This window comes from Heptranchias perlo, chromosome 39 (assembly GCF_035084215.1).
Source record: "Heptranchias perlo isolate sHepPer1 chromosome 39, sHepPer1.hap1, whole genome shotgun sequence".
Taxonomy (NCBI): Eukaryota; Metazoa; Chordata; class Chondrichthyes; order Hexanchiformes; family Hexanchidae; genus Heptranchias; species Heptranchias perlo.
Genome location: NC_090363.1, coordinates 2,151,812 through 2,176,363, shown reverse-complemented (window position 1 = coordinate 2,176,363; position 24,552 = coordinate 2,151,812). Strand labels below are relative to the sequence as shown.

The 24,552-nt window shown below is 51.9% G+C and overlaps 1 protein-coding gene across 1 annotated transcript in view; it reads left to right on the top strand.

The window, feature by feature from the left end:
- The window catches only part of ehmt2 (euchromatic histone-lysine N-methyltransferase 2), a 65,892-nt gene that overhangs the window by 25,773 nt on the left and 15,567 nt on the right, over nt 1–24,552 (top strand). The window contains 13 exon segments of the mRNA XM_067973851.1: nt 48–92; nt 2,189–2,296; nt 6,216–6,361; nt 10,249–10,392; nt 11,202–11,428; nt 12,841–13,023; nt 13,887–13,969; nt 14,723–14,829; nt 16,390–16,512; nt 17,724–17,825; nt 19,590–19,694; nt 20,962–21,116; nt 23,848–24,015. Of these exon segments, the coding sequence (XP_067829952.1) occupies nt 48–92; nt 2,189–2,296; nt 6,216–6,361; nt 10,249–10,392; nt 11,202–11,428; nt 12,841–13,023; nt 13,887–13,969; nt 14,723–14,829; nt 16,390–16,512; nt 17,724–17,825; nt 19,590–19,694; nt 20,962–21,116; nt 23,848–24,015 (1,696 nt within the window).

Sequence of the window (24,552 nt, the reverse complement as noted above, 5' to 3'; positions counted from 1 at the left end):
TCCACCTCTCCGTCTGTTTCGTTCATTGATTTCGTCTTTTCCGTTAGTTGCAGTGGGACAGACAACAGCTGATTTCACAAAACTGAAAGAAGGTATGGAACACAGTTGCTTAGCATGTGACCTCCTTTCAATTCCGACAGCCCTTGAACGCTCTGGAGGGCCAGGTAACACGGAGAGGAGGGGAGGGCCGACCTTTTTACTTGTGTTCCGACTGGTGTGATTAAAAGTCTCCGTTCTATAAACTGTCCTTGGCGTGAACAATTTGGGAGCCTGGGCCCTAAAGTCTCGTCCCTTTTTTGTCACTGGGCACAAATCCGCTTTACGGTGTTGTCCGTAATTTGGCACGAGGTGATTGAGTGTCTGCGGCCACTAGGGTGAGGCTTTGGGAAGGGGAGTGAAGCAACAAGGGTGAGGGTGAGGGTGTTCCCTTGGCCCCAAGGCTCCGGAAGCGAGCTGATGCCCAATCGAGTAATGGGAGAGCCCTCCATTCTGCAGTGGCAGCGTCTTGGCATTTGCAGTGTTACTTACTGCCAAACTCGGCAGTGATTAGATCAGTCTGAAATTAAATTAATTGCTAGACGATAAAAGAGCAAAGTCCATCTAGTTCGCCGTGGCCGTCATGATACAACAATAATGGAGTTATTGATTAATCACGGTGATAGATCTCTATCGATTCAGTCTACGACAGATCCAGACATGAGGCGAGGAAAGCCCCCAGTGGTGGAGAGCTTTGGGAACCATAGGTCCAAAGTCACCAGACTTACCACATGTCTTGTCTCAGATTAGTCCTATACTGTATCCCAAAATATTGTATTCTGAAAAAAAATCTTACCTAACTTGTATTTGAATGAATCAATACTAACTGCTTCCACCATCACCCTAGGGAGCCTCTTCCGCAGACTCGCTCACTGAAATAATGTTTCCGCAGATTAGTTATGAGTTTCCCGCCCGTCCTCCTCCACCCTGGCTCTTGTCCAGCTGCAACTAGCCGTTGGTGCCCCTCAGTTACAGAGAAGAATAAACAGCCAGGGCTCCTGCTCCCGATTGTTGACCTCTGTTGGAAACAGTGTCATGTGTGGGCATCCGGTGAGGATGAGATTAGGCTCCCCCCCCCCCCTCTAATGGTCAAATATCCCTCCATTGTCTACACCCGCACCTGAGGGATGCCCTCCCGTCCCGTGCCCCCACCCCCGGTTGAAACACTAGCATCTCTGAAAGTACACCAGAGCAAATCAGCACCTTGAGGAGAAGAAAAAAGGGGAGCATCAGGCATTGCTTGCAATTATTATTTTCGTTTGCGGGATGTGGGCGTTGCCGGCATTTATTGCCCCATCCCTAGTTGCCCCTTGAGAAGGTGGTGGTGGGCCGCCTTCTCGCTAGCCAAGGGTATTAAGGGATGTGGAGCCGCGTTAGGTTACAGATCAGCCATGATCTCGTTGAATGATGGAACAGGCTAGAGGGGCTGAATGGTCTCCTCCTGTTCCTGTGTTCGTGAACCGCTGCAGTCCGTGTGCTGAAGGTGCTCCCGCAATGATTTATTTAGTCAAGGCATTAAGTGCTGGCAGTGAAATGATATGAAACCATTGGCTAAGCAGTCACTTCAGCCTCGCTTATAAACTGGCGCTCAGCCAACCTAAAATGCCTGTGATGTTAAACCTCGGCTTTTCAGGAATCTGTCTCATTGTTATGGAGGGAGTAATCTCCGAACCGTCAAGCTGGGGCTCCCGTACCAACGTAGAATTTTAAAGGGCTGGAGAAGGTTGCAGGCGCAGCTCGGAGAGAACGCCACGGAGGGATTTTTTGAATTTGATGGGCTGGAAGACGAGGGGTAGTGGAGGATGGTGGGGAGGGAGGGAGGGAGTGGAGAGACCTTAGTACCGGGCAGGGAATTTTGGACAAGTTGGCGTTTGTACAGGGAGCAAGGCCGGATGTGAAGATTGTTTGAGCAGTCGAGTCTTGGGCTGATGAATGGAGCGGGGTTGGGGGGGAGTGAGGTGGGGGGGTGGGGGCAGTGTTGTGGAAGGTACATTGTCTTGGTTATCGATACGATATGGGGTCTGAAGCTCGGCTCAGGGTTGACCACGACACGAAGGTTGAGCCCAAGAGAAGCAGCCAGGGAGGTTCGGGGTATTTAGCAATTGCCTTGATCTGAAGAGTATGTGTCCCTGTTTCTTTTGTGCTTGGACAGTGATGAATTCTACAGGAGGAGGGAACCAGACGCAGAGCGAGTACACGGAGGTCCCATTGGGGTCACTGGAGCTTCCCAATGAGAGCAGCCTTTCTCCGCAACCTACAGGTATGTGCCCTGTTCATACTTCATTTAAAACCTGTTTTACTTTTGCTGCTGCAGGCACGATTTAGTCATGGCTTTAAGTGCTGGCAGTGAAATGATATGAAACCATTGGCTAAGCAGTCACTTCAGTCTCACTATAAACTGGCGCTCAGCCAACTTAAAGTGCCTGTGATGTTAACCCTCGGCTTTTCAAGAATCTGTCTCATTATTATGCACGTCTCGGGTGATGTGGCGGATGGCACACTGATCTCTTGGACCAAAACTCCAATCCAGCAAGTGGGATTTGTCCGAGAGATTTGGGTGTAAATCACAGCGTAGTTCCAGGTTAAGTCAGGAAAATCAGGCTCCCTGAATCCAAGCCTACCAAAGGGCCGATTGACAGTCCGTCCCTCTGTTCTGCTTCTGCTATATTACCGTCATTTGCGTTCTGCAAACGGGCTCTATCATCAGAGCAAGAAAGCAGCTGAACTCCACCAGATCAAGCGAAAAATAGATCTCACACAGCCAGCATTTTCTTTTCTCTCTCTCCATCTCCTCTCCTCTCCCTCCCCCACGCTCCCTCCCCTCCCCTCCTCTCTTTTCCCCCCTCCTCTCTTTCCCCCCTCCTCTCTTTTCCCCCTCCTCTCTTTTCCCCCCCTCCTCTCTTTTCCCCCCTCCACTCTTTCCCCCCTCCTCTCTTTTCCCCCCCTCTCTTCCCCCTCCTCTCTTTCCCCCCACCACTCTTTTCCCCCCACCCTCTCTTTCCCCCCCTCCTCTCTTTCCCCCCTCCTCTCTTTTCCCCCCCTCTCTCTTCCCCCCCTCCTCTCTCTTCCCCCCTCCTCTCTCTCCCCCCCTCCTCTCTCTCCCCCCCCTCTCTTCTCCCCCCACTCCTCTCTCTCCCCCCTCCACACTCTCTCTTCCCCCCCTCCTCACTCTCACATCCCCCCTCCTCTCTCTCTCTTCCCCCCTCCTCTCTCTCTCATCCCCCCTCCTCTCTCTCTCTTCCCCCCTCCTCTCTCTCTCTCCCCCCTCCTCACTCTCTCAACCCCCCTCCCTCACACACTCTTCCCCCCACCTCTCCTCTCTTCCCCCCTCCTCTCTCTCTCTTCCCCCCTCCTCTCTCTCTCTTCCCCCCTCCTCTCTCTCTCTTCCCCCCCCTCTCTCTCTCTCCCCCCTCCTCTCTCTCTCATCCCCCCCCCTCTCTCTCTTCTTCCCCCCTCCTCTCTCTCTCTTCCCCCCCTCCTCTCTCTCCTTCCCCCCTCCTCTCTCTCTCTTCCCCCCTCCTCTCTCTCCTTTCCCCCCTCCTCTCTCTCTCTTCCCCCCTCCTCTCTCTCTCTTCCCCCTCCTCTCTCTCTCTTCCCCCCCTCCTCTCTCACTCTTCCCCCCTCCTCTCTCTCTCTTCCCCCCCTCCTCTCTCTCTCTTCCCCCCCTCCTCTCTCTCTCTTCCCCCCTCCTCTCTCTCTCTTCCCCCCTCCTCTCCTCTCTTCCCCCTCCCTCCCTCCTCCTCTCTCTCTTCCCCCCCTCCTCTATCTCTCTTCCCCCTCCTCTCTCTCTCTTCCCCCCCTCCTCTCTCTCTCTCCCACATCTCCCCCTCCCCCCTCCTCTCTCTCACTCCCCCCTCCTCTCTCTCTCTTCCCCCCCTCCTCTCTCTCTCTTCCCCCCTCCTCTCTCTCTCTTTCCCCCCCTCCTCTCTCTCTCTCTTCTTTCCCCCCTCCTCTCTCTCTCTCTCTTCCCCCCTCCTCTCTCTCACTCTTCTTCCCCCCTCCTCTCTCTCTCTCTCTTTCCCCCCTCCTCTCTCTCTCTCTTTCCCCCCTCCTCTCTCTCTCTCTCTTTCCCCCCTCCTCTCTCTCTCTCTCTTTCCCCCCTCCTCTCTCTCTCTCTCTTTCCCCCCTCCTCTCTCTCTCTCTCTTTCCCCCCCTCCTCTCTCTCTCTCTCTTCCCCCCTCCTCTCTCTCTCTCTCTTTCCCCCTCCTCTCTCTCTCTCTCTTTCCCCCCTCCTCTCTCTCTCTCTCTTCCCCCCTCCTCTCTCTCTCTCTTTCCCCCCTCCTCTCTCTCTCTCTTTCCCCCCTCCTCTCTCTCTCTCTTTCCCCCCTCCTCTCTCTCTCTCTTTCCCCCCTCCTCTCTCTCTCTCTCTTTCCCCCCTCCTCTCTCTCTCTCTCTTTCCCCCCTCCTCTCTCTCTCTCTCTTTCCCCCCTCCTCTCTCTCTCTCTCTTTCCCCCCTCCTCTCTCTCTCTCTCTTTCCCCCCTCCTCTCTCTCTCTCTCTTTCCCCCCTCCTCTCCTCTCTCTCTCTTTCCCCCCTCCTCTCTCTCTCTCTTTCCCCCCTCTCTCTCTCTCTCTTTCCCCCCTCCTCTCTCTCTCTCTTTCCCCCCTCCTCTCTCTCTCTCTTCCCCCCTCCTCTCTCTCTCTCTTTCCCCCCTCCTCTCTCTCTCTCTTTCCCCCCTCCTCTCTCTCTCTCTTCCCCCCTCCTCTCTCTCTCTTTCCCCCCTCCTCTCTCTCTCTTTCCCCCCTCCTCTCTCTCTCTCTTTCCCCCTCCTCTCTCTCTCTTCCCCCCTCCTCTCTCTCTCTTCCCCCCTCCTCTCTCTCTCTTTCCCCCCTCCTCTCTCTCTCTTTCCCCCCTCCTCTCTCTCTCTTTCCCCCCTCCTCTCTCTCTCTTTCTCCCCTCCTCTCTCTCTCTTTCCCCCATCTCCCCTCCTCTCTCTTTCCCCCCTTCCCCCCATCTCCCCTCCTCTCTCTTTCCTCTCTTTCTCCCCTCCTCTCTCTTTCCCCTCTTTCCCCCTTCTCCCCTCCTCTCTCTCTCTCTTTCCCCCTTCTCCCCTCCTCTCTCTCTCTCCCCCCTTCTCCCCTCCTCTCTCTCTCTTTCCCCCCTTCTCCCCTCCTCTCTCTCTCTTTCCCCCCTTCTCCCCTCCTCTCTCTCTTTCCCCCTTCTCCCCTCCTCTCTCTCTATCCCCCTTCTCCCCTCCTCTCTCTCTCTCCCCCCTTCTCCCCCTCCTCTCTCTCTCTCTCCCCCCTTCTCCCCTCCTCTCTCTCTCTTTCCCCCCTTCTCCCCTCCTCTCTCTCTCTTTCCCCCCTTCTCCCCTCCTCTCTCTCTCTCCCCCCTTCTCCCCCCCTCTCTCTCTCTCCCCCCTTCTCCCCTCCTCTCTCTCTCTCTTTCCCCCCTTCTCCCCTCCTCTCTCTCTCTCTCTCTTTCCCCCCTTCTCCCCTCCTCTCTCTCTCTCTCTCTCTTTCTCCCCTCTCCCCTCCTCTCTCTCTCTCTCTCTCTCTTTCCCCCCTTCTCCCCTCCTCTCTCTCTCTCTCTCTTTCCCCCTTCTCCCCTCCTCTCTCTCTCTCTCTCTTTTTCCCCGCTTCTCCCCTCCTCTCTCTCTCTTTCCCTTCTCCCCTCCTCTCTCTCTCTCTCTTTCCCCCCTTCTCCCCTCCTCTCTCTCTCTCTCTCTCTCTTTCCCCCCTTCTCCCCTCCTCTCTCTCTTCCTGTGCCGGCTCTTTGAAATAGCTATCCAATTAGTCCCACTAGCCCTGCTCTTTCCCCATGGCCCTGCAAGTGTTTCCCCTTCAAGTATTTATCCAGTTCCTTTTGAAAGTTATTATCGAATCTGCTTCCACTGCCCTTTCAGGCAGCGCATTCCAGATCATAACAACTCACTGCGTTTAAAAAAAAAAGTCCTCCTCATCTCCCCTCTGATTCTTTTGCCAGTTGTCTTAAATCTGTGTCCTCTGGTTACCGACCCTCCTGCCAATGGAAACAGTTCCTCCCTATTTACCCTTATCAAAACCCCTCATGATTTTGAACACCTCCATTAAATCCCCCCCTCCTTAACCACCTCTGCTCCAAGGAGAACAACCCCAACTTCTCCAATCTCATCCGTTCTTTTCCCCCCCAACCTTATAATTATAACTATTTTTACGGGCGTTCCCCGTGAGGTAAATTCTCCCTCTTTGCTCCTCTCAGGGGTATCGAACGACGCCAGCTCCATGGAGACGGATAAGTTTGAAGAGCTGCCGCTGTGCAGCTGCCGAATGGAGGCGCCCAAGATCGATCGCATAACCGAGCTCTCCAACAACAAGTGCATGGCGACTGAGAGCACTGACGGGCAGGTGAGTGTGGCAGGCATTGCCTCGCTGGAAACCCGCTCGCCCCCCGGCCAGCTACTTCACACTGGCGCTGGACAAGAAGGCAACCTTCTCATCCCACCATTCCGGGCTAGATTTGAATCCATAGTGGTGGGGGTGAGGGCGGGTGGGTGTGTGGTTTTAATCCAACTCGTCCGGGCGGGAATCCCACGGGATTGGGTGCAACTCAGTAGGTAGCTGTCTTGCCTCTGAGTCAGCAGGTCGTGGGTTCAAGTCCCCACTCCAGAGACTTGAGCACAAAATCTAGGCCGACACTCCCAGTGCAGTACTGAGGGAGAGCCGCACTGTCGGAGGGTCGGTACTGAGGGAGCGCTGCACTGTCGGAGGGTCAGTACTGAGGGAGCGCCGCACTGTCGGAGGGTCGGTACTGAGGGAGCGCTGCACTGTCGGAGGGTCAGTACTGAGGGAGCGCTGCACTGTCGGAGGGTTAGTACTGAGGGAGCGCTGCACTGTCGGAGGGTCGGTACTGAGGGAGCGCCGCACTGTCGGAGGGTCGGTACTGAGGGAGCGCTGCACTGTCGGAGGGTCAGTACTGAGGGAGCGCTGCACTGTCGGAGGGTCAGTACTGAGGGAGCGCCGCACTGTCGGAGGGTCGGTACTGAGGGAGCGCTGCACTGTCGGAGGGTCAGTACTGAGGGAACGCTGCACTGTCGGAGGGTCAGTACTGAGGGAGCGCCGCACTGTCGGAGGGTCGGTACTGAGGGAGCGCTGCACTGTCGGAGGGTCAGTACTGAGGGAGCGCCGCACTGTCGGAGGGTCGGTACTGAGGGAGCGCCGCACTGTCGGAGGGTCAGTACTGAGGGAGCGCCGCACTGTCGGAGGGTCGGTACTGAGGGAGCGCTGCACTGTCGGAGGGTCGGTACTGAGGGAGCGCCGCACTGTCGGAGGGTCAGTACTGAGGGAGCGCCGCACTGTCGGAGGGTCAGTACTGAGGGAGCGCCGCACTGTCGGAGGGTCGGTACTGAGGGAGCGCCGCACTGTCGGAGGGTCGGTACTGAGGGAGCGCCGCACTGTCGGAGGGTCGGTACTGAGGGAGCGCTGCACTGTCGGAGGGTCAGTACTGAGGGAGCGCCGCACTGTCGGAGGGTCAGTACTGAGGGAGCGCTGCACTGTCGGAGGGTCAGTACTGAGGGAGTGCTGCACTGTCGGAGGGTCGGTACTGAGGGAGCGCCGCACTGTCGGAGGGTCGGTACTGAGGGAGCGCCGCACTGTCGGAGGGTCAGTACTGAGGGAGCGCCGCACTGTCGGAGGGTCGGTACTGAGGGAGTGTCGGAGGGTCGGTACTGAGGGAGCGCCGCACTGTCAGAGGGTCAGTACTGAGGGAGCGCTGCACTGTCGGAGGGTCAGTACTGAGGGAGCGCCGCACTGTCAGAGGGTCAGTACTGAGGGAGTGCTGCACTGTCGGAGGGTCGGTACTGAGGGAGCGCCGCACTGTCGGAGGGTCGGTACTGAGGGAGCGCCGCACTGTCGGAGGGTCGGTACTGAGGGAGTGCTGCACTGTCAGAGGGTCAGTACTGAGGGAGTGCTGCACTGTCGGAGGGTCGGTACTGAGGGAGCGCCGCACTGTCGGAGGGTCGGTACTGAGGGAGCGCCGCACTGTCGGAGGGTCAGTACTGAGGGAGCGCTGCACTGTCGGAGGGTCAGTACTGAGGGAGCGCCGCACTGTCGGAGGGTCGGTACTGAGGGAGTGTCGGAGGGTCGGTACTGAGGGAGCGCCGCACTGTCAGAGGGTCAGTACTGAGGGAGCGCTGCACTGTCGGAGGGTCAGTACTGAGGGAGCGCCGCACTGTCGGAGGGTCGGTACTGAGGGAGCGCCGCACTGTCGGAGGGTCGGTACTGAGGGAGCGCCGCACTGTCGGAGGGTCGGTACTGAGGGAGCGCCGCACTGTCGGAGGGTCCATACTGAGGGAGCGCCGCACTGTCGGAGGGTCAGTACTGAGGGAGCGCCGCACTGTCGGAGGGGCAGTACTGAGGGAGTGCTGCACTGTCGGAGGTGCCGTCTTTCGGTTGAGACGTTAAACCAAGGCCCCATCTGCCCTCTGAGGTGAACATAAAAGATCCCGCGGTAATATTTCAAGGAAGAGCAGGGGGAGTTCTCCCCGGTGTCCTGGGCCAATATTTATCCCTTAACCAACATCACGAAACAAACAGATTATCCGGTCATTATCGCATTGCTGTTTGTGGGATCTTGCTGTGCACAAATTAGCTGCCGCGATTCCTACATTCCAACAGTGACAATACTTCAGAAAGCACTTCGTTGTCTGTAAAGCGCTTTGGGACATCCTGAGGTTGTGAAAAGTGCTGAATATAAATGCAAGTCTGTCGTTCTTTCTTTTACATCCCGCCCAACATTGACTTCAACGCAGAGTAAAATCGGAGCGAGGTGTAAAACCAGCGCTGCACCCGATCCTGTCAGTTTCCCGACGGGCGGGTTAGGTTAAAATCGCGTCCCCCTCCCCCACCCCACCCCACCCCACCCCGGTCTCAGTGTTTAACCCACTGCGCCATCTTTTCTCTGGCCCCTTGCCTCTGATGTGTCCCGATATATCCCCCTTTTTATATCAAAGGATAACTTCCGTCACTGTGTTGTTTATTATTGTCTAATCGCTTCATTCATACTGAGAGAGTGGATTGGGCAACGACAGAGGAAACAAGGGGGGGACATGATCTTAAAATTAGAGCCATGCCGTTCTGGTGTGAAATCAGGAAACCCTTTTTCACACAAAGGGTAATGGAAATAAGGAACTCTTTTTTTTTTTCCCCCCTCCCCCCAAAAAAGGCTGTGGATGCTGGGGGTCAATTGAAATCTTCAAGACTTGAGACCGACTGATTTTTGTTGGGTAAGGGTAAAACAACAACAACTTGCATTTATATAGAGTCTTTAACGTAGTAAAATGTCCCCAAGGGGCTTCACAGATTATCAAACAAAATTTGACACCGAGAGACATAAGGAGATATTGGGACAGATGACCAAAAGCTTGGTCAGAGGGGTAGGTTTTAAGGTACAGGTACGATAACGCAATGTTATTACTTCAAAGTAAGTCAGGAAAATAGTGTAGAGATGAGTAACTTCTTTACTCATTGAGGAAGGTTCAAAACAATCTCCATGGGGAGGTAGCAGAAGCAAAAAGAGTAATGGGAGTGTTAGGGTACTGGAGTGATGGGCTGTGATGGGAGAGTCAGGGTTCTAGAGGGATGGGCTTCGATGGGAAAGTTAGGGTTCTGGAGTGATGGGCTTCGATGGGAGAGTTAGGGTTCTAGAGGGATGGGCTTCGATGGGAGAGTTAGGGTTCTGGAGGGATGGGCTTCGATGGGAGAGTTAGGGTTCTAGAGGGATGGGCTTCGATGGGAGAGTTAGGGTTCTAGAGGGATGGGCTTCGATGGGAGAGTTAGGGTTCTAGAGGGATGGGCTTCGATGGGAAAGTTGGGGTTCTAGAGGGATGGGCTTCAATGTGAGAGTTAGGGTTCTAGAGGGATGGGCTTCGATGGGAGAGTTAGGGTTCTAGAGGGATGGGCTTCGATGGGAGAGTTAGGGTTCTAGAGGGATGGGCTTCAATGGGAGAGTTAGGGTTCTAGAGGGATGGGCTTCGATGGGAGAGTTAGGGTTCTAGAGGGATGGGCTTCGATGGGAGAGTTAGGGTTCTGGAGTGATGGGCTTCGATGGGAAAGTTAGGGTTCTAGAGTGATGGGCTTCGATGGGAAAGTTAGGGTTCTGGAAGAATTGCTTCTTTTGTGTTTATGAATTGTTGGGTTTCTCCTTCAGTTCTTCACAGTGGAGGTGCGAGTGCCTGAGAATGTCTGAAGTTACAACAGAGACAAAGTATTTTGCTGTCTGTTGTTTTTCTCCCTAGCTGAGTGGCTGCAGTAACAGCATCACCAAATGTGAGACCATGAGACCGTCCAGCCGGGTGCAACTTATGGTGCTGTGTGAAGTGCACAGAGCTCGAATGGTGAAACACCACTGCTGTCCGGGGTGTGGCTATTTCTGTACGGCTGTAAGTACATTGCTCCCCGAGCCAGTTACTTACTCAAACCGGGTTAATGGCACCTTTGATGATGGATCCTATTGAAAACATTGTGAGTAAACCAAGTACAGGTGTGCAACCGTCCCCTCCTCTCCCAGAGCTGGTGAGTTCCCGATTTTAGTCAAGTTTGTACTGGGAAGGGAACCCCCCCCCGCTTCTGCTTTAATTTTCTACTGGTATTTTCCCAGACAGACCCAGCATAGAAGTGCAGCTCTTCCCTTGGGGGATAAAGCAAGCTCATTCTCCGTCCCTGAGCTGCTGGTTCTGGAAGGGCAGATGCCCATGCGAGCAGCTCGTCTGCTCACACTCTCGGTAGAAGAAAGGAAGGAGATAGGACCTTAAAGAGGTCTGAACATTCTGTGGAGGGAGTTAGTCGCGAACGAATTAATTCAGAGACCGTGTTCCTGCTCCCAACCCATAAAAGAAATTAGAAGAAGATTAAAATGATCGATGACTTCAGTTTTGTAATTAAAGTGATGACATTTATAACCAGCTGTACCTTATTTCAATGGAATTAAGTTAAGAATTTTAAACATAGCAATCTGTAAGTGGTGTCTACAGAGTGCTGGCAAAAACCTTAACTACATGATACGATTCACGGTTTTATGGTTTAAATTATATAAATAATATCATAGAATCATACAGCACAGAATGAGGCCATTCAGCCCACTGTGCCTGTGCTGGCTCTTTGAAAGAGCCATCCAGTGTTGGAGCAGCAGTTGTGTTTGCATTGTGTGTGTAAATGTATGCGGTTTATTTTGGATTTTTTTTTTTTGCAGGGCTCGTTCCTCGAGTGTCACCCAGACTTCAGGATCACTCACCGCTTTCACAAGAGCTGCGTTTCCCAGTTGAATGGGATGATCTTCTGCCCGCACTGTGGGGAGGACGCCTCCGAGGCCCAGGAAATCACCGTCGCCAAAGCCGACACTTCCTCCATGGTGCCTGCGCCGGCCCCACCCATCCAGGAGCACCTGATGAACGGAAGAGCCGACACGACACACGCCAGGTGGGCAGGAGGGGAATGACTGGGCTGCACTTGGGGTTATTGAGATCGCAGTGTAAGGGTGGGCATCGCACTGCGCTAAGAAATAGGAGCAGGAGTAGGCCATTCGGCCCCTCGAGCCTGCTCTGCCTTTCAATAAGATCATGGCTGATCTTCGACCTCAACTCCACTTTCCCGCCCGATCCCCATATCCCTCGATTCCCCCTAGAGTCCAAAAATCTATCCATCTCAGCCTTGAATATACTCGTGATGTGGAGATGCCGGTGATGGACTGGGGTTGACAATTGTAAACAATTTTACAACACCAAGTTATAGTCCAGCAATTTTATTTTAAATTCACAAGCTTTCGGAGGCTTCCTCCTTCCTCAGGTGAACGTTGTTGGAAATGTCCACATCGTTCACCTGAGGAAGGAGGAAGCCTCCGAAAGCTTGTGAATTTAAAATAAAATTGCTGGACTATAACTTGGTGTTGTAAAATTGTTTACAATTGAATATACTCAGTGACTCAGCATCCACAGCTCTCTGGGGTAGAGAATGCCAAAGATTCACAACTCACTGAGTGAAGAAATTCCTCCTCATCTCAGTCCTAAATGGCCGACCCCTTATCCTGAGACTATGCCCCCTAATTCTAGACTCTCTAGCTAGGGGAAATAACCTCTCAGCATCTGCCCTGTCGAGCTCTCTCGTCACACCGGCCCCACACTGTACGGTGGTAACGGACCCTGATATCCCCTGTATACTGTGCCCTCTGTATACTACACTGTGATACTGGGTACAGATATCCCCTGTATACTACACTGTGATACTGGGTACAGATATCCCCTGTATACTACACTGTGATACTGGGTACAGATATCCCCTGTATACTACACTGTGATACTGGGTACAGATATCCCCTGTATACTACACTGTGATACTGGATCCCGTATCCTCTGTATGCTACACTGTGATACTGGGTACAGATATCCCCTGTATACTGTGCCCTCTGTATACTACACTGTGATACTGGGTACAGATATCCCCTGTATACTGTGCCCTCTGTATACTACACTGTGATACTGGGTACAGATATCCCCTGTATACTACACTGTGATACTGGGTACAGATATCCCCTGTATACTACACTGTGATACTGGGTACAGATATCCCCTGTATACTACACTGTGATACTGGGTACAGATATCCCCTGTATACTACACTGTGATACTGGGTACAGATATCCCCTGTATACTACACTGTGATACTGGATCCCGTATCCTGTGTATGCTACACTGTGATTCTGGGGTCCCGATATCCCCTACATACTGTACTGTGATGCTGGATACCACACCACACTATACAGCCCTCACTCCAGACGGGCTGAACTGCCACCTTTCCACTGAAAGCTGTTTGTTTGTTTCTTCTCTTTCCAAAAGTGCCAGAATGAGCGGGAACGGAGAAGCAAAGAAATCGAGCTTGGAGCCCCCAGCAGACAGTATCGACAGTTCAGGGCCGTCCATCCCCCTGCCCTCCGGCAAAGTGCTGTCAGCCGTAGGCCTGCCCCCTGGGCCCGGCAGGGAAGCTCTGGAGAAAGGACTGGTTGTTCAGCAAACTGAAAGGTGAGTGAACCCTGCTGGAGGAGTTCATCCCAGGGAGGTGTGGCGTTTGTGACAGATATTCGCAGCAAAGTGTTGGTAAATCTTTCCTGCAGGGCAGTTTCTTGCAGACAGTTTTAGTAGGTTATCTTCCCAAATACAAGGGTTTGTACCTATTTCTCCAAAAATAACTAAGCTTAAAGAAAACAACACTTTTATCTGTTATTTCTGGATATCAAATCCATAAGAACATGTTACACTGGTGCAGTAACCATGCCACACCTGCCAGTGCTGGACCTGAGCTGGCAGTGCTTCACCTGCCAGTGTTGTACCTGAGCTGGCAGTGCTGCACCTGCCAGTGTCGTACCTGAGCTGGCAGTGCTTCACCTGCCAGTGCTGGACCTGAGCTGGCAGTGCTTCACCTGCCAGTGTTGTACCTGAGCTGGCAGTGCTTCACCTGCCAGTGCTGTACCTGAGCTGGCAGTGCTTCACCTGCCAGTGCTGTACCTGAGCTGGCAGTGCTTCACCTGCCAGTGCTGTACCTGAGCTGGCAGTGCTTCACCTGCCAGTGCTGTACCTGAGCTGGCAGTGCTTCACCTGAGCTGGCGGTGCTTCCTCTGCCAGTGTTACACCTGCCAGTGCTGAACCTGAGATGCTAGATCCACCTGCTTACGTCAATCAATCTCCGTAAATAGGAGAGTGCTGCCTACCCAAGGTGGATAATCTATCTCATCTTGCAGGAAGGAAAACAAAAAAAACTCTACATCAGATCTTCGAGGGGATGCAGTTGGTATTTTCTGCTGTGAGCAATATTGATGTTCCGTTCACATTATTTGCGAGGTAGAGTTTTATTTCAAACAGTTAATCTCCTCCTCTTCCCATCGCAGACGGAAGAAGCTGCGATTTCACCCTCGACAGCTGTATCTCTCGGCCAAGCAAGGCGAGCTGCAGAAAGTGCTGCTGATGCTGCGTAAGTGTCTCCGCTCTCCACCCCACCTCCTTGTTCTTTGAAGACTGGGAGTGACTGTTGTGATACGGCTGTACAAAGGCTTTAGCGCACTCGTACAGCATTCCTCTGACTGTGGTTTGAACGGAGGCGTTAACCCCTTTAATGGCACCACCTAATCAATGTGACAAAAATGCACTTTGAATAATTTTAAAAGCCATTTTTCATTGAAAACAGAAATAAGGTTAGAAATGTCCGTTATTGGCCTTAGTGGGTGGACATTGAACACATTCACATGACGGTCTCAGCTATTTAAATAGATTAACAAGTGCCTGAAGAGTGTCGCGCAGGTGTATTGAATTGCCATACAGGTGTATTGAACTGCCGCGCAGGTGTATTGACTTGTCGCGCAGGTGTATTGAACTGCCGCGCAGGTGTATTGAACTGCCGTGCAGGTGTATTGACTTGTCGCGCAGGTGTTATCAACGTGTCGCGCAGGTGCATTGATGTGTCATACGGGTCAGTGCCATTTGCCCGAAACAGGCGGCAGTCCAGGACAAGCGGGGAACGGTGTAAGTGGTGGGGACTGTACCAGCAGAAGCACCGGGAGAACCACAGTGGTGTTTTTTCAGGGCTCCTCAAGGACCAGCTGGGCTGCCAGAAGGGGGGAGAAAACCTTACCTTTTGGTCTGGTTATTTTACGGAGAGCTGCAGTTTGTTACTCCATCAGGCGAGCTAATCCTGTACCCGTTTTCTTCCTCCTCCCCCCCCGCCCAGTCGATGACCACGATCCAAACTTCCAGAACGACCAGCAGAGCAGACGGATGCCACTCCACGCAGCCGCACAGAAAGGCTACCTGGAGATCTGCCACATTCTGCTACAGGTAAAAAAAAAATCACATGGGCTATCGTGTTGGGGGAGGTGAGAGCAGGAGGGAGGGAGGGAGGGAGGGAGGGCGTTCTGATCGACACGGGTTTGGAGTGTTGTCCTTTCACCCTGAGCCCTGGGTTCATGTATAACCTGGGCCGGTTAAAGGAAACGCTCCATTATCTTAGCTTTCAAAAGGGGGTCACTCCTCATTCCTGTGGTGCTCGAGGCTCAGCTGTTTCATTTGATGTTTTAGTTGCATTTAATGTGCGGGTGGGTTTGTCTGATGGCTCAGCAAGTATAGCTGGGCCTTTTAGGGAAGTCTCTGGTTCAATTCCCAGTCTGCGCTGAGTTACCTGATCTCAGCTGGGCAGTAGTAGTGATTGGCCTCAGGACACCTGTGTTTATTTGGAGGTGGGGGTGATGGGTGGAGGGTGGGGGTGATGGGTGGAGGGTGGGGGTGATGGGTGGAGGGTGGGCGTGATGGGGGGAGGTGGGCGTGATGGGGGGAGGGTGGGGGTGATGGGGGGAGGGTGGGGGTGATGGGTGGAGGTGGGCGTGGAGGGGGGAGGTGGGGGTGATGGGGGGAGGGAGGTAGCCCACCCCTAATAGCTATCCACCAACCCCTGCTGGAAGTACCTTAGGTGTAGATATCCGACAAGGATACGATTGGGCTTGGCTGCGATGCCGTAGCCTGCCGTCAAGGCTGACGTGAAGAGCAGCAACTTCGGCGGGGGGGATGAGGGGTGGGGGGGCAGTGAGTCGCTATGAGGGTAAGTCATGGAACCGTACCCTGGCAGGGAATCGATGCCTCCAAGTTAGTGAAGCATTTCACTCTTCCTATTAGAGGTGTGCCCAGTGGCACCGTGTGTGAATACACACAATAACCCGAGTCGTCTAGACAAGGAGCCAGGTCCAGACCCTGGTCCATACTGGGTTCAAACTGGTCAAGGGCAAATTTGGGACTGATGTCAGGATGTTTTTCTTCACACGCTGTAATCAATGCTTGGAATTGGACTTCTCTGTGGGCCAATAGATGTCAAAACCGTTGAGCCATTTAAGAAGCAGTCGGGCACTGTGATGGGGGGGCGGAGACTGTAGAATTTTCTAGATGGACCGAATGCACTTCAATAACATCTTGCATTTATGTAGCGCCTTTAAAGTAGTTTAAAAATGTGCTTTACAGGAGCGATTATGAGACTAAATTTGACACCGAGTCACATAAGGAGATATTATGACGGGCTCGGTCAAAGAGGTGGGTTTTAAGGAGCATCTTAAAGGAAGATAGAGAGGTTTATGGAGGGAATTCCAGAGCTTAGGGCCTAGGCAGCCGAAGGCACGGCCGCCAATGGTGGGGCGATTAAAATCGGGGGATGCGTTTCCTGATCCTTACCTTGTGACGGAGCTGGGCTAAACTGGGCTGGTGGACTGGACAGTACAGCCCACCTCAGGTGTTCCCAGCTCACTAAATTGGCAGTTCACGTCTAATAATCCCATTGAACGAGATTTTTTTAATGACGAGGATATTTAACATGGGCCTCTTGTGATTTTTTTTTTGTTCTTTCCTTCCTGTCAGGCTGGCGCAACTGTCGATGTGTGCGACAAGCTCCAGCGGACCCCGCTGATGGAAGCCATCATGAACAACCATTACGACGTCGTAAAGTTACTGGCCAAACACGGTGCCTGCGTCTTTCACAAGGTGATTGTCCTCCGGTGGGGGGTAATGGGTGGGGAGGAGGCATCTCCGTGGCACTTGCAGGGACTCGTTTGGTTTGGCGCCTTGGGATCTTGCAAAGTGGGATCGACAGGGTTGGTCCAGATGGGAGCCAAACTTTCATGGAATGGGATATGGGGATTGGGCGGGAAAGTGGAGTTGAGGTAGAAGATCAGCCACGATCTTATTGAACGGCGGAGCAGGCTCGAGGGGCCGTATGGCCTGCTCCTGCTCCTGTTTCTTATGAAGAATGGGAGAATAATGCAGCACAGAGGGAGGCCATTCGGCCCATCGTGCTTGTGCTGTAAGTCACGTGTTCCAAGTCCCACAATTTCCTAATTTGTTGATCCACTTTTTGCTGGACCGTTGGGTGGACAAGAGCACCATCAGTGATGGTGGTTGTCGTGGTAACTACGTCGTCACTAGGATTTTATTAAAACCTAATAGGTGGGTGTCGGAGGCAAGAGTTCTGTGCGTCAGTGAGAAAAACATTGAATTGTAGACGTTGCCCTTCAAACACAAGCCAAGTGTCTGGAGAGTGAGTTCTGAGCTCGTGAAGAACAGGGGGTTTCCGCTGAATCGCTAAAACGTGTCGCAGGGAAATCTCAACGCCACCAGAAGTCGGCTATTTAAGGTTAAGATTTAAGTGATGCTTATAGCTACTGAGCCGAGCTCTGGACTGCGGCTTCCCACTGCTGCAGAGGCAATGCAGAGCCAGCTTTCCAACTTGAGTTTTGCTGGTTCTGCATTGTTACCTGTGACACGACCACTGCCGTTAAAAGATCCCACGGCACTATTTGAAGAGGAGCAGAGGAGTTCTCCCCAGTATCCTCTGCCAATATTCATCCCTCAACCAAAACAGATGATCTGATCATTGTCCCATTGCTGTTTGTGGGACCTTGCTGTGTGCAAATTGGCTGCCACGTTTCCTAGGTTACAATAGCGAGTACATTTTTTTAAAAAAGTACTTCATTGGTTGTAAAGTGTTTGGGACGGCCTGAGGTTGTGAAAGGTGCTGTATAAATGCAAGTTCTCTTCTCTTTCTTTAATCATATGCGCGATATGCCCTGGGTTTGCAACTTGTAAGGCCCTGGCTGCAGATGTGACCGATTACACAGGGCGTAACAGCACGGCAGTGGGAAGCTATTTTTCTGCAAATGTATTTGAAGTGAGTTCTGCTGTTGTTTGCTTCTTAGGAATTAGATGCTTCATCGTGTCTGCATCATGCTGCCAAGAATGGAAGTGTTCAAATGGTGCAGTTCCTGCTGGCTACTGGACAAGTGGACTTGAACACACAGGTAAGAGGATGACTTAACAGACCATAGGAACAGTGAGCACTAGTGAGGGTGTGTGTGTATTACTCAAATCCAGTAAGTTTTAGCGATTCAGCATTCAAAGAGCTCCAAATTCTGATCTAAACAAATCTAAAAGGGGGTTCAGGATCAGAGAGACCTGGGGATATATGTGCACACATCGTTGAAGTTGGCAGGACAGGTTGAGAAAGTCGTTAAAAAAGGCATATAAGAGCCTGGGCTTTATAAATAGAGGCATAGAGTACAAAAGCAAGGAAGTCATGATGAACCTTTATAAAACACTGGTTCGCCCACAGCTGGAGTGTTGTGTCCCGTTCTGGGCACCGCACTTTAGGAAAGATGTGAAGGCCTTAGAGAGGGTGCAGAGGGGATTTACTAGACTGGTTCCAGGGATGAGGGATTTCAGTTACGTGGGTAGACTGGAGAAGCTGGGGTTCTCCTCCTTAGAGCAGAGAAGGTTAAGGGGAGATTTGATAGAAGTGTTCAAAATCATGAAGGGTTTAGAAAAGTAAATAAAGAGAAACTGTTCCCATTGGCGGAAGGGTCAAGAACCAGAGGACACAGATTTAAGGTGATTGGCAAAAGGACACAAAAGTGACGTAAGGAAAATTTTTTTTACGCAGCGAGTAGTTATGATCTGGAATGTGCAGCCTGTAAGGGCGGTGGAAGCAGATTCAATCGTGGCTTTCAAAAAGGAATTGGATAAATACTTGAAGGGAAAAAAATTTGCAGGGCTACGGGGAAAGGGCAGGGGAATGGGACTAACTGGATTGCTCTTACAAAGATCCGGCACGGGCTCGATGGGCCGAATGGCCTCCTTCTTTGCTGTGACCATTGTATCAGTCTATGAAATTTAACGCTCGATTCAGGACCTCGGAACTTATTAAAGCAGATCAGAGTTTGGGTTAAAAAGTGATGATGAACAATTAGTTTTTGTAAACGGGGGATGAAGGAAACAGGTTTGTTAAATCAAACAGAGTTTCCAGTGATGTGTGTGTGTGTAGGGGTGTGTGTGTGTGTGTGTGTGTGTGTAGGGGTGTGTGTGTGTGTGTGTGTGTGTGTGTAGAATTGGACTCAGTTACGATGCCTCTCAAAACAGTAGCCCGTCGGCAGAGTCAGCTATACTCACACGTGAATAATATCGAGTTATCGAGGGACGTCTGGCACCTGTGGAATGCATTCAGGAGAGAAGAGGAAAATGTTGGGTTCCTTTGGCTTCAGTTTTTAGGGAGAGTTCGGGACTTTTTTGTTTGGGGAAGGAGACGGAATACAACTTGAATCTGGTAGAATGTTACTGGATATAGATCCTGTCGGTGAGTTAAATCTGAATTGCGCAGAAAAGTGGAGATCGGGTGCAAGTTCACCCCCCCCCCTTGTCTAGTTAATACAGGAGAGAGTTGGGATTAAATTTACCCCTTTCTCGTTTAAGACCCTCCTTAAAACCTCCCTCTTTGACCAAGCTTTTGGTCACCTGTCCTAATACCTCCTTATGTGGCTCAGTGTTTAATAATCGCTCCTGTGAAGCGCTTTGGGACGTTTCACTACATTAAAGACATCATATCAACGTAAATTGTTGTTGCGCGCCTGGGATTTGTCGCTGCCATTTAAATCATTTGAACGCAACTTATACCTCGGTGGAGTTTAAAGGTCTGTTTTCCGGCCCAGTCCTCCTTCCCCGTGCACACAGGATGGAGGAGTTGGGTTTTTAATTGCTGAAAGTCCACGTGTTTTTCTTTTCCTCTTGCGTAGGACAGCGGTGGTTGGACTCCTGTTATCTGGGCGGCAGAGCACAAGCACATCGAAATTATCAAGCTGCTGCTGGGTCGAGGAGCCAGTGTCGCGTTGAAGGACAACGTAAGTGACCTTTGGTGTCCTTTACAACCGCCTTGATTTAACTCTCCGTTGAAGTCCATGGTAAGCGATATTGGGCATTCCACCCGATCCCGTGGGATTCCCGCCCGGCCAGTTGGGTTAAAATTACCCCCCACTTCCACCGCATTGTCCATCAGCCAGTCTGTCGTCAGGGTCACAATAAAACCCCAAAGTTACAGGTCGGGGAGTTGGCCCCCATTACATGTGTGGGAGAGGAGGGACAGCACTCCGACTGCCCCCCCACCCCGTACTGTTGAGTCCCTGAACTCGGCTGCACTGCTTTGGGTGACATTCCTGCTCGATGGGAGGACCGAGAAAACTCTTCTTTTTATTAAAAAAAAAAGTCAGCCCCCACCCTTTCCTGGGTCTCCTGTCCTGGGTCTCCTGTCCTGGGTCTCCTGTCCTGGGTCTCCTGTCCTGGGTCTCCTGTCCTGGGTCTCGGTGAATCTCCATGTCGTACAGTGTCAGTGGTAGAGACCAAGCAACACATCACCCACCATCTCCGCTACACTCAAACTGCTGGCCGTGTATATTGTGTGGGGAGACCGCGCACAAGAGGAGGGAAACAGCCTGTGGTGGGGGAAGAAGGAGGCCCAAGGGGCTTTAAAGGCAGACGATGGAAACTTGCGCTCCAAAAAGTACCGAGAGGTCCTTATTTGTCATCTTTTCACAAGAATACTAACATTGCTTTATTTAATGACAAGAGGACATAACCTTAAAATCAGAGCCAGGCCATTCAGGAGAGCAGTTAGGGAAACACTTCTTCACGCAAAGGGTGGTAGAAGTGTGGAACTCTCTCCCACAAAAAGCAGTAGATGCTCGCTCGATTGATAATTTTAAACCTGAGATCGATAGATTTTTGTTAGCCCAAGGGAAACGGAACCGAGGCGGGTAAATGGAGTTAGGATACAGATCAGCTGTGATCTCATTGAATGACGGAACAAGCTCGAGGGGCTGAATGGCCTCCTCCTGTTCCTATGACTTCAAAGTACACTACAAAATCGCATCTATCCAGAATGTAACTTTGTTTAAAACTAGTATCGCTGCACGTTTCCTGTCTACATTTACAAAGGGGACTGCCTCTGTTAACCTGTCAGGCCGAACGGCCTGTTCCTGTGCTGTTATATTCAGTCACCAAACTCCCTGAAACAACCGCTACTCCCCCCTCCCCCCCCCCCCCCCCCCCCCTTGCCCACATGTGACCATTGCCCTGTGTGTAACCGCGCTGCCTTTCCACCTCCCCAAACAGGAAGAGAACATCTGTTTACACTGGGCCGCTTTCGCAGGCTCCTCCGACATTGCCGAGGTGCTTCTTAACGCCAGCTGTGACCTGCAGGCAGTGAACATGCACGGAGACACCCCGCTGCACATCGCCGCCCGCGAGAACTTCTACGACTGTGTCATGTATGTATACATCCGCTTTTAAATGGACGCTGGGTGACGCTGGCACGGTCACTTTCTTTGCCCCCTTCCCCAAACTGCCGGCCGGCCCCCCACCTTCCACCCTCCATAAACTTCAGCTCATTCCAAAACTCTGCTGCCCCGTATCCTAACTCGCGCCAAGTCCCGTTCTCCCATCACCCCCCCCCCTGTGCTCGCTGACCTACATTGGCTCCCGGTCCGGGAACGCCTCGATTTTAAAACTCTCATCCTCGTTTTCAAATCCCTCCGTGGCCCTCGCCCCCCCTCCCTATCTCTGTCACCTCCTCCAGCCCCTACAACCCTCCGAGATCTCTGCGCTCCTCCAATCCTGGCCTCTTGCGCAGCCCCCGATTTTAATCGCTCCACCATTGGCGGCCGTGCCTTCAGCTGCCGAGACCCTAAACTCTGGAATTCCCTCCCTAAACCTCTCTACCCCTCTCTCTCCTCCTTTTAAGACGCTCCTTAAAACCTACTTCTTTGACCAAGCTTTGGTCACCTGTCCTAATATCTCCTCATGTGGTTTGGTGTCAAATTTCTGTCTGATATTCACTCCTGTGAAGCGCCTTGGGACGTTTTACTACGTTAAAGGCACTATATAAATGCAAGTTGTTGTTGTTTTGTATTGATTGTTTTACAATTGCGAGGCTTGCCCAGGCCACTGCAGAGAGTTTTGAAGCTGTGTGGTGCTGGACACCCATGTGGGGTAGGTCGGATAGGGGGGGTCCCCACTGACCTCCCAGAAACTGCAACGTCATCGTTGAAAATTGAATTTTTCTGGAAAAAGTAGGAAACTTTTTAAAAATGTTTTTTATCCCCCCCATCCTCATGTACCTGTTAATCGAAGACATTTCCTGATTTGCTTTTTTAGTGGTTCGCGAAATCTGTGTCTTAAGGGGTTTAAAATGCCACTTCTCATCTGTTTTATTCTGTAAAGGGCTTTTATGTGTAAATTTTGTTCAGCGTCCTAATGGAGCCAAAGAGACGGCAGACAGACCTACATAGATACATATATCGAAAATAAATGAGTAATAAATTGCATTGTTGCAATTCTGAATTTTGCCACTAGAGGTCATTACAACACACCTGTGGCGAAAGTGCACATTACACCTGTACAGGTGGAGGATGTCAGACTGTGTATTTTAACACGCACGCACGCACTGACACACGCACGCACGCACGCACTGACACGCACGCACTGTCACACGCACACACTGACATACACTCATGCACTGACACGCACTCACTCACGCACTGACACGCACGCACACACTGATGCATACTCATGCACGCACTGACACACACACACGCACTGTGCACTGACGCTGACACTCACGTGCAGACACGTGCACATACATGCGCACGCGCATACACGCATGCAGACATACTCGGCACACACAGACAGTCATGCAGGCGCACACATAGGTGCGCGCGCACACACAGACACAGACAGACACACACACACACACACACACACACTGGATGCTAACAGAATTGACCGTTTAACATGTTTTACTGACATAACAAAGTCACTGCAGTCCAAAAACACTACACACAAAGGGTCACTCTTGGAGATGTTTCAACTTAAATCAGGACAAATGTTATTCAGATTTTATATATGAAAACCAAAGTCTGTCACAAAATACCTTTGAAGAGACCAGCTGCTATTCTGAGGGAGATTTTTCAGACATGGTGGCATTGACCAGAGGACTAGGGCTCTGAGATTTTAGTCACGGGGAGAGATTTGCTCAACGTTTTTTTTTGTGCAGCTTAAATTCTGTTTTAAATTTCCAGATAGCTCAGAATGTTGGTGCTTCCAGTGCAGCCTCCCAGGGACCGGGTCTTGTGCTCAGATGCGGGTTTGCACTTGTTGATGTACCGTGTGGTGGTCTCGGCTTCCAGTATCAGGGGGTGCTACAACATCGAGGCCAGACCTTGTAAACTGTGGGGGAGGTGCTGATCTATGCATATGCACCACCTTGTCCTAAATCAGGAGCAGCACTGGCATGGGGCTGGAAGCACAGTCTCTACCGACCTTCAGTAAGCTTCTGGAATATAAAGGGGAGGAAGTTATGCTACAGCTGGACAGAGCTCTGGTCAGACCCCATCTGGAGACTGTGTTCAGTTCTGGGCACCGCACCTCAGGAAGGATAGATTGGCCCTGGAGGGGGTGCAGCGCAGATTCACCAGAATGATACCGGGGCTAAAAGGGTTAAATTATGAGGACAGGTTGCACAGACTGGGCTTGTATTCCCTCGAGTGTAGAAGATTAAGGGGTGATCTAATTGAGGTGTTTAAGATGTTTAAAGGATTTGATAGGGTGGATAGAGAGAAACTATTTCCTCTGGTGGGAGAGTCCAGAACAAGGGGGCATAACCTTAAAATTAGAGCCAGGCCGTTCAGGGGTGATGTCGGGAAGCACTTCTTCACACAAAGGGGAGTGGAAATCTGGAACTCTCCCCCAAAAACTGGGGGGGTCAATTGAAAATTTCAAAACTGATATCGGTAGATTTTTGTTAGGTAAGGATATTAAGGGTTTCAGAACCAAGGCGGGTAGATGGAGTTAAGATACAGATCAGGCACGCTCTAATTGAATGGCGGATCTGGCTCGAGGGGCTGAATGGCCTCCTCCTGTCCCTATGAGACAGGTAAGCAAGAGCCTGAATTGAGGGGTGGAGCCTGCATCATTCGGCCTGACCGAGCTCTTGTCTTGCAGCCTGTTCCTGTCGCGCGGAGCGAACATTGAGGTGAAGAATCGCGAGGGGGACAGCCCGTTGGATTGCTGCGTCATCAACTCGCAGGTCTGGTTCGCCCTCCAGCTCAACAAGAGGCTGAAGCAAGGCGTGATCAATCGAGCAGTGCGCACGGAGAAGATCGTCAGCAGGTGAGCTGTTGTTAACTGTGTCCATGTGATCAATTAGTGTTAATTATTTTCAGTCATGGGATGTGGATGTCGCTGGCGAGGCCGGCATTTATTGCCCATCCCTAATTGCCCTTGAGAAGGTGGTGGTGAGCCGCCTTCTTGAACCGCTGCAGTCCGTGTGGTGAAGGTTCTCCCACAGTGCTGTTAGGAAGGGAGTTCCAGGATTTTGACCCAGCGACAATAAAGGAATGGCTGATATATGCCCAAGTCGGGTAGGTGTGTGACTTGGAGGGGAACGTGCAGGTGGTGTTGTACCCATGCGCCTGCTGCTCTTGTCCTTCTAAGTGCCAGAGATCGCGGGTTTGGGAGGTGCTGTCGAGGAAGCCTTGGCGAGTTGCTGCAGTGTATCCTGTGGATGGTACACACTGTAGCCACTGTGCGCCGGTGGTGGAGGGAGTGAATGTTTAGGGTGGTGGATGGGGTGCCAGTCAAGCGGGCTGCTTTGTCCTGGATGGTGTTGAAGATGAATATATTGTATTCAGGTGATGCGTATAATTT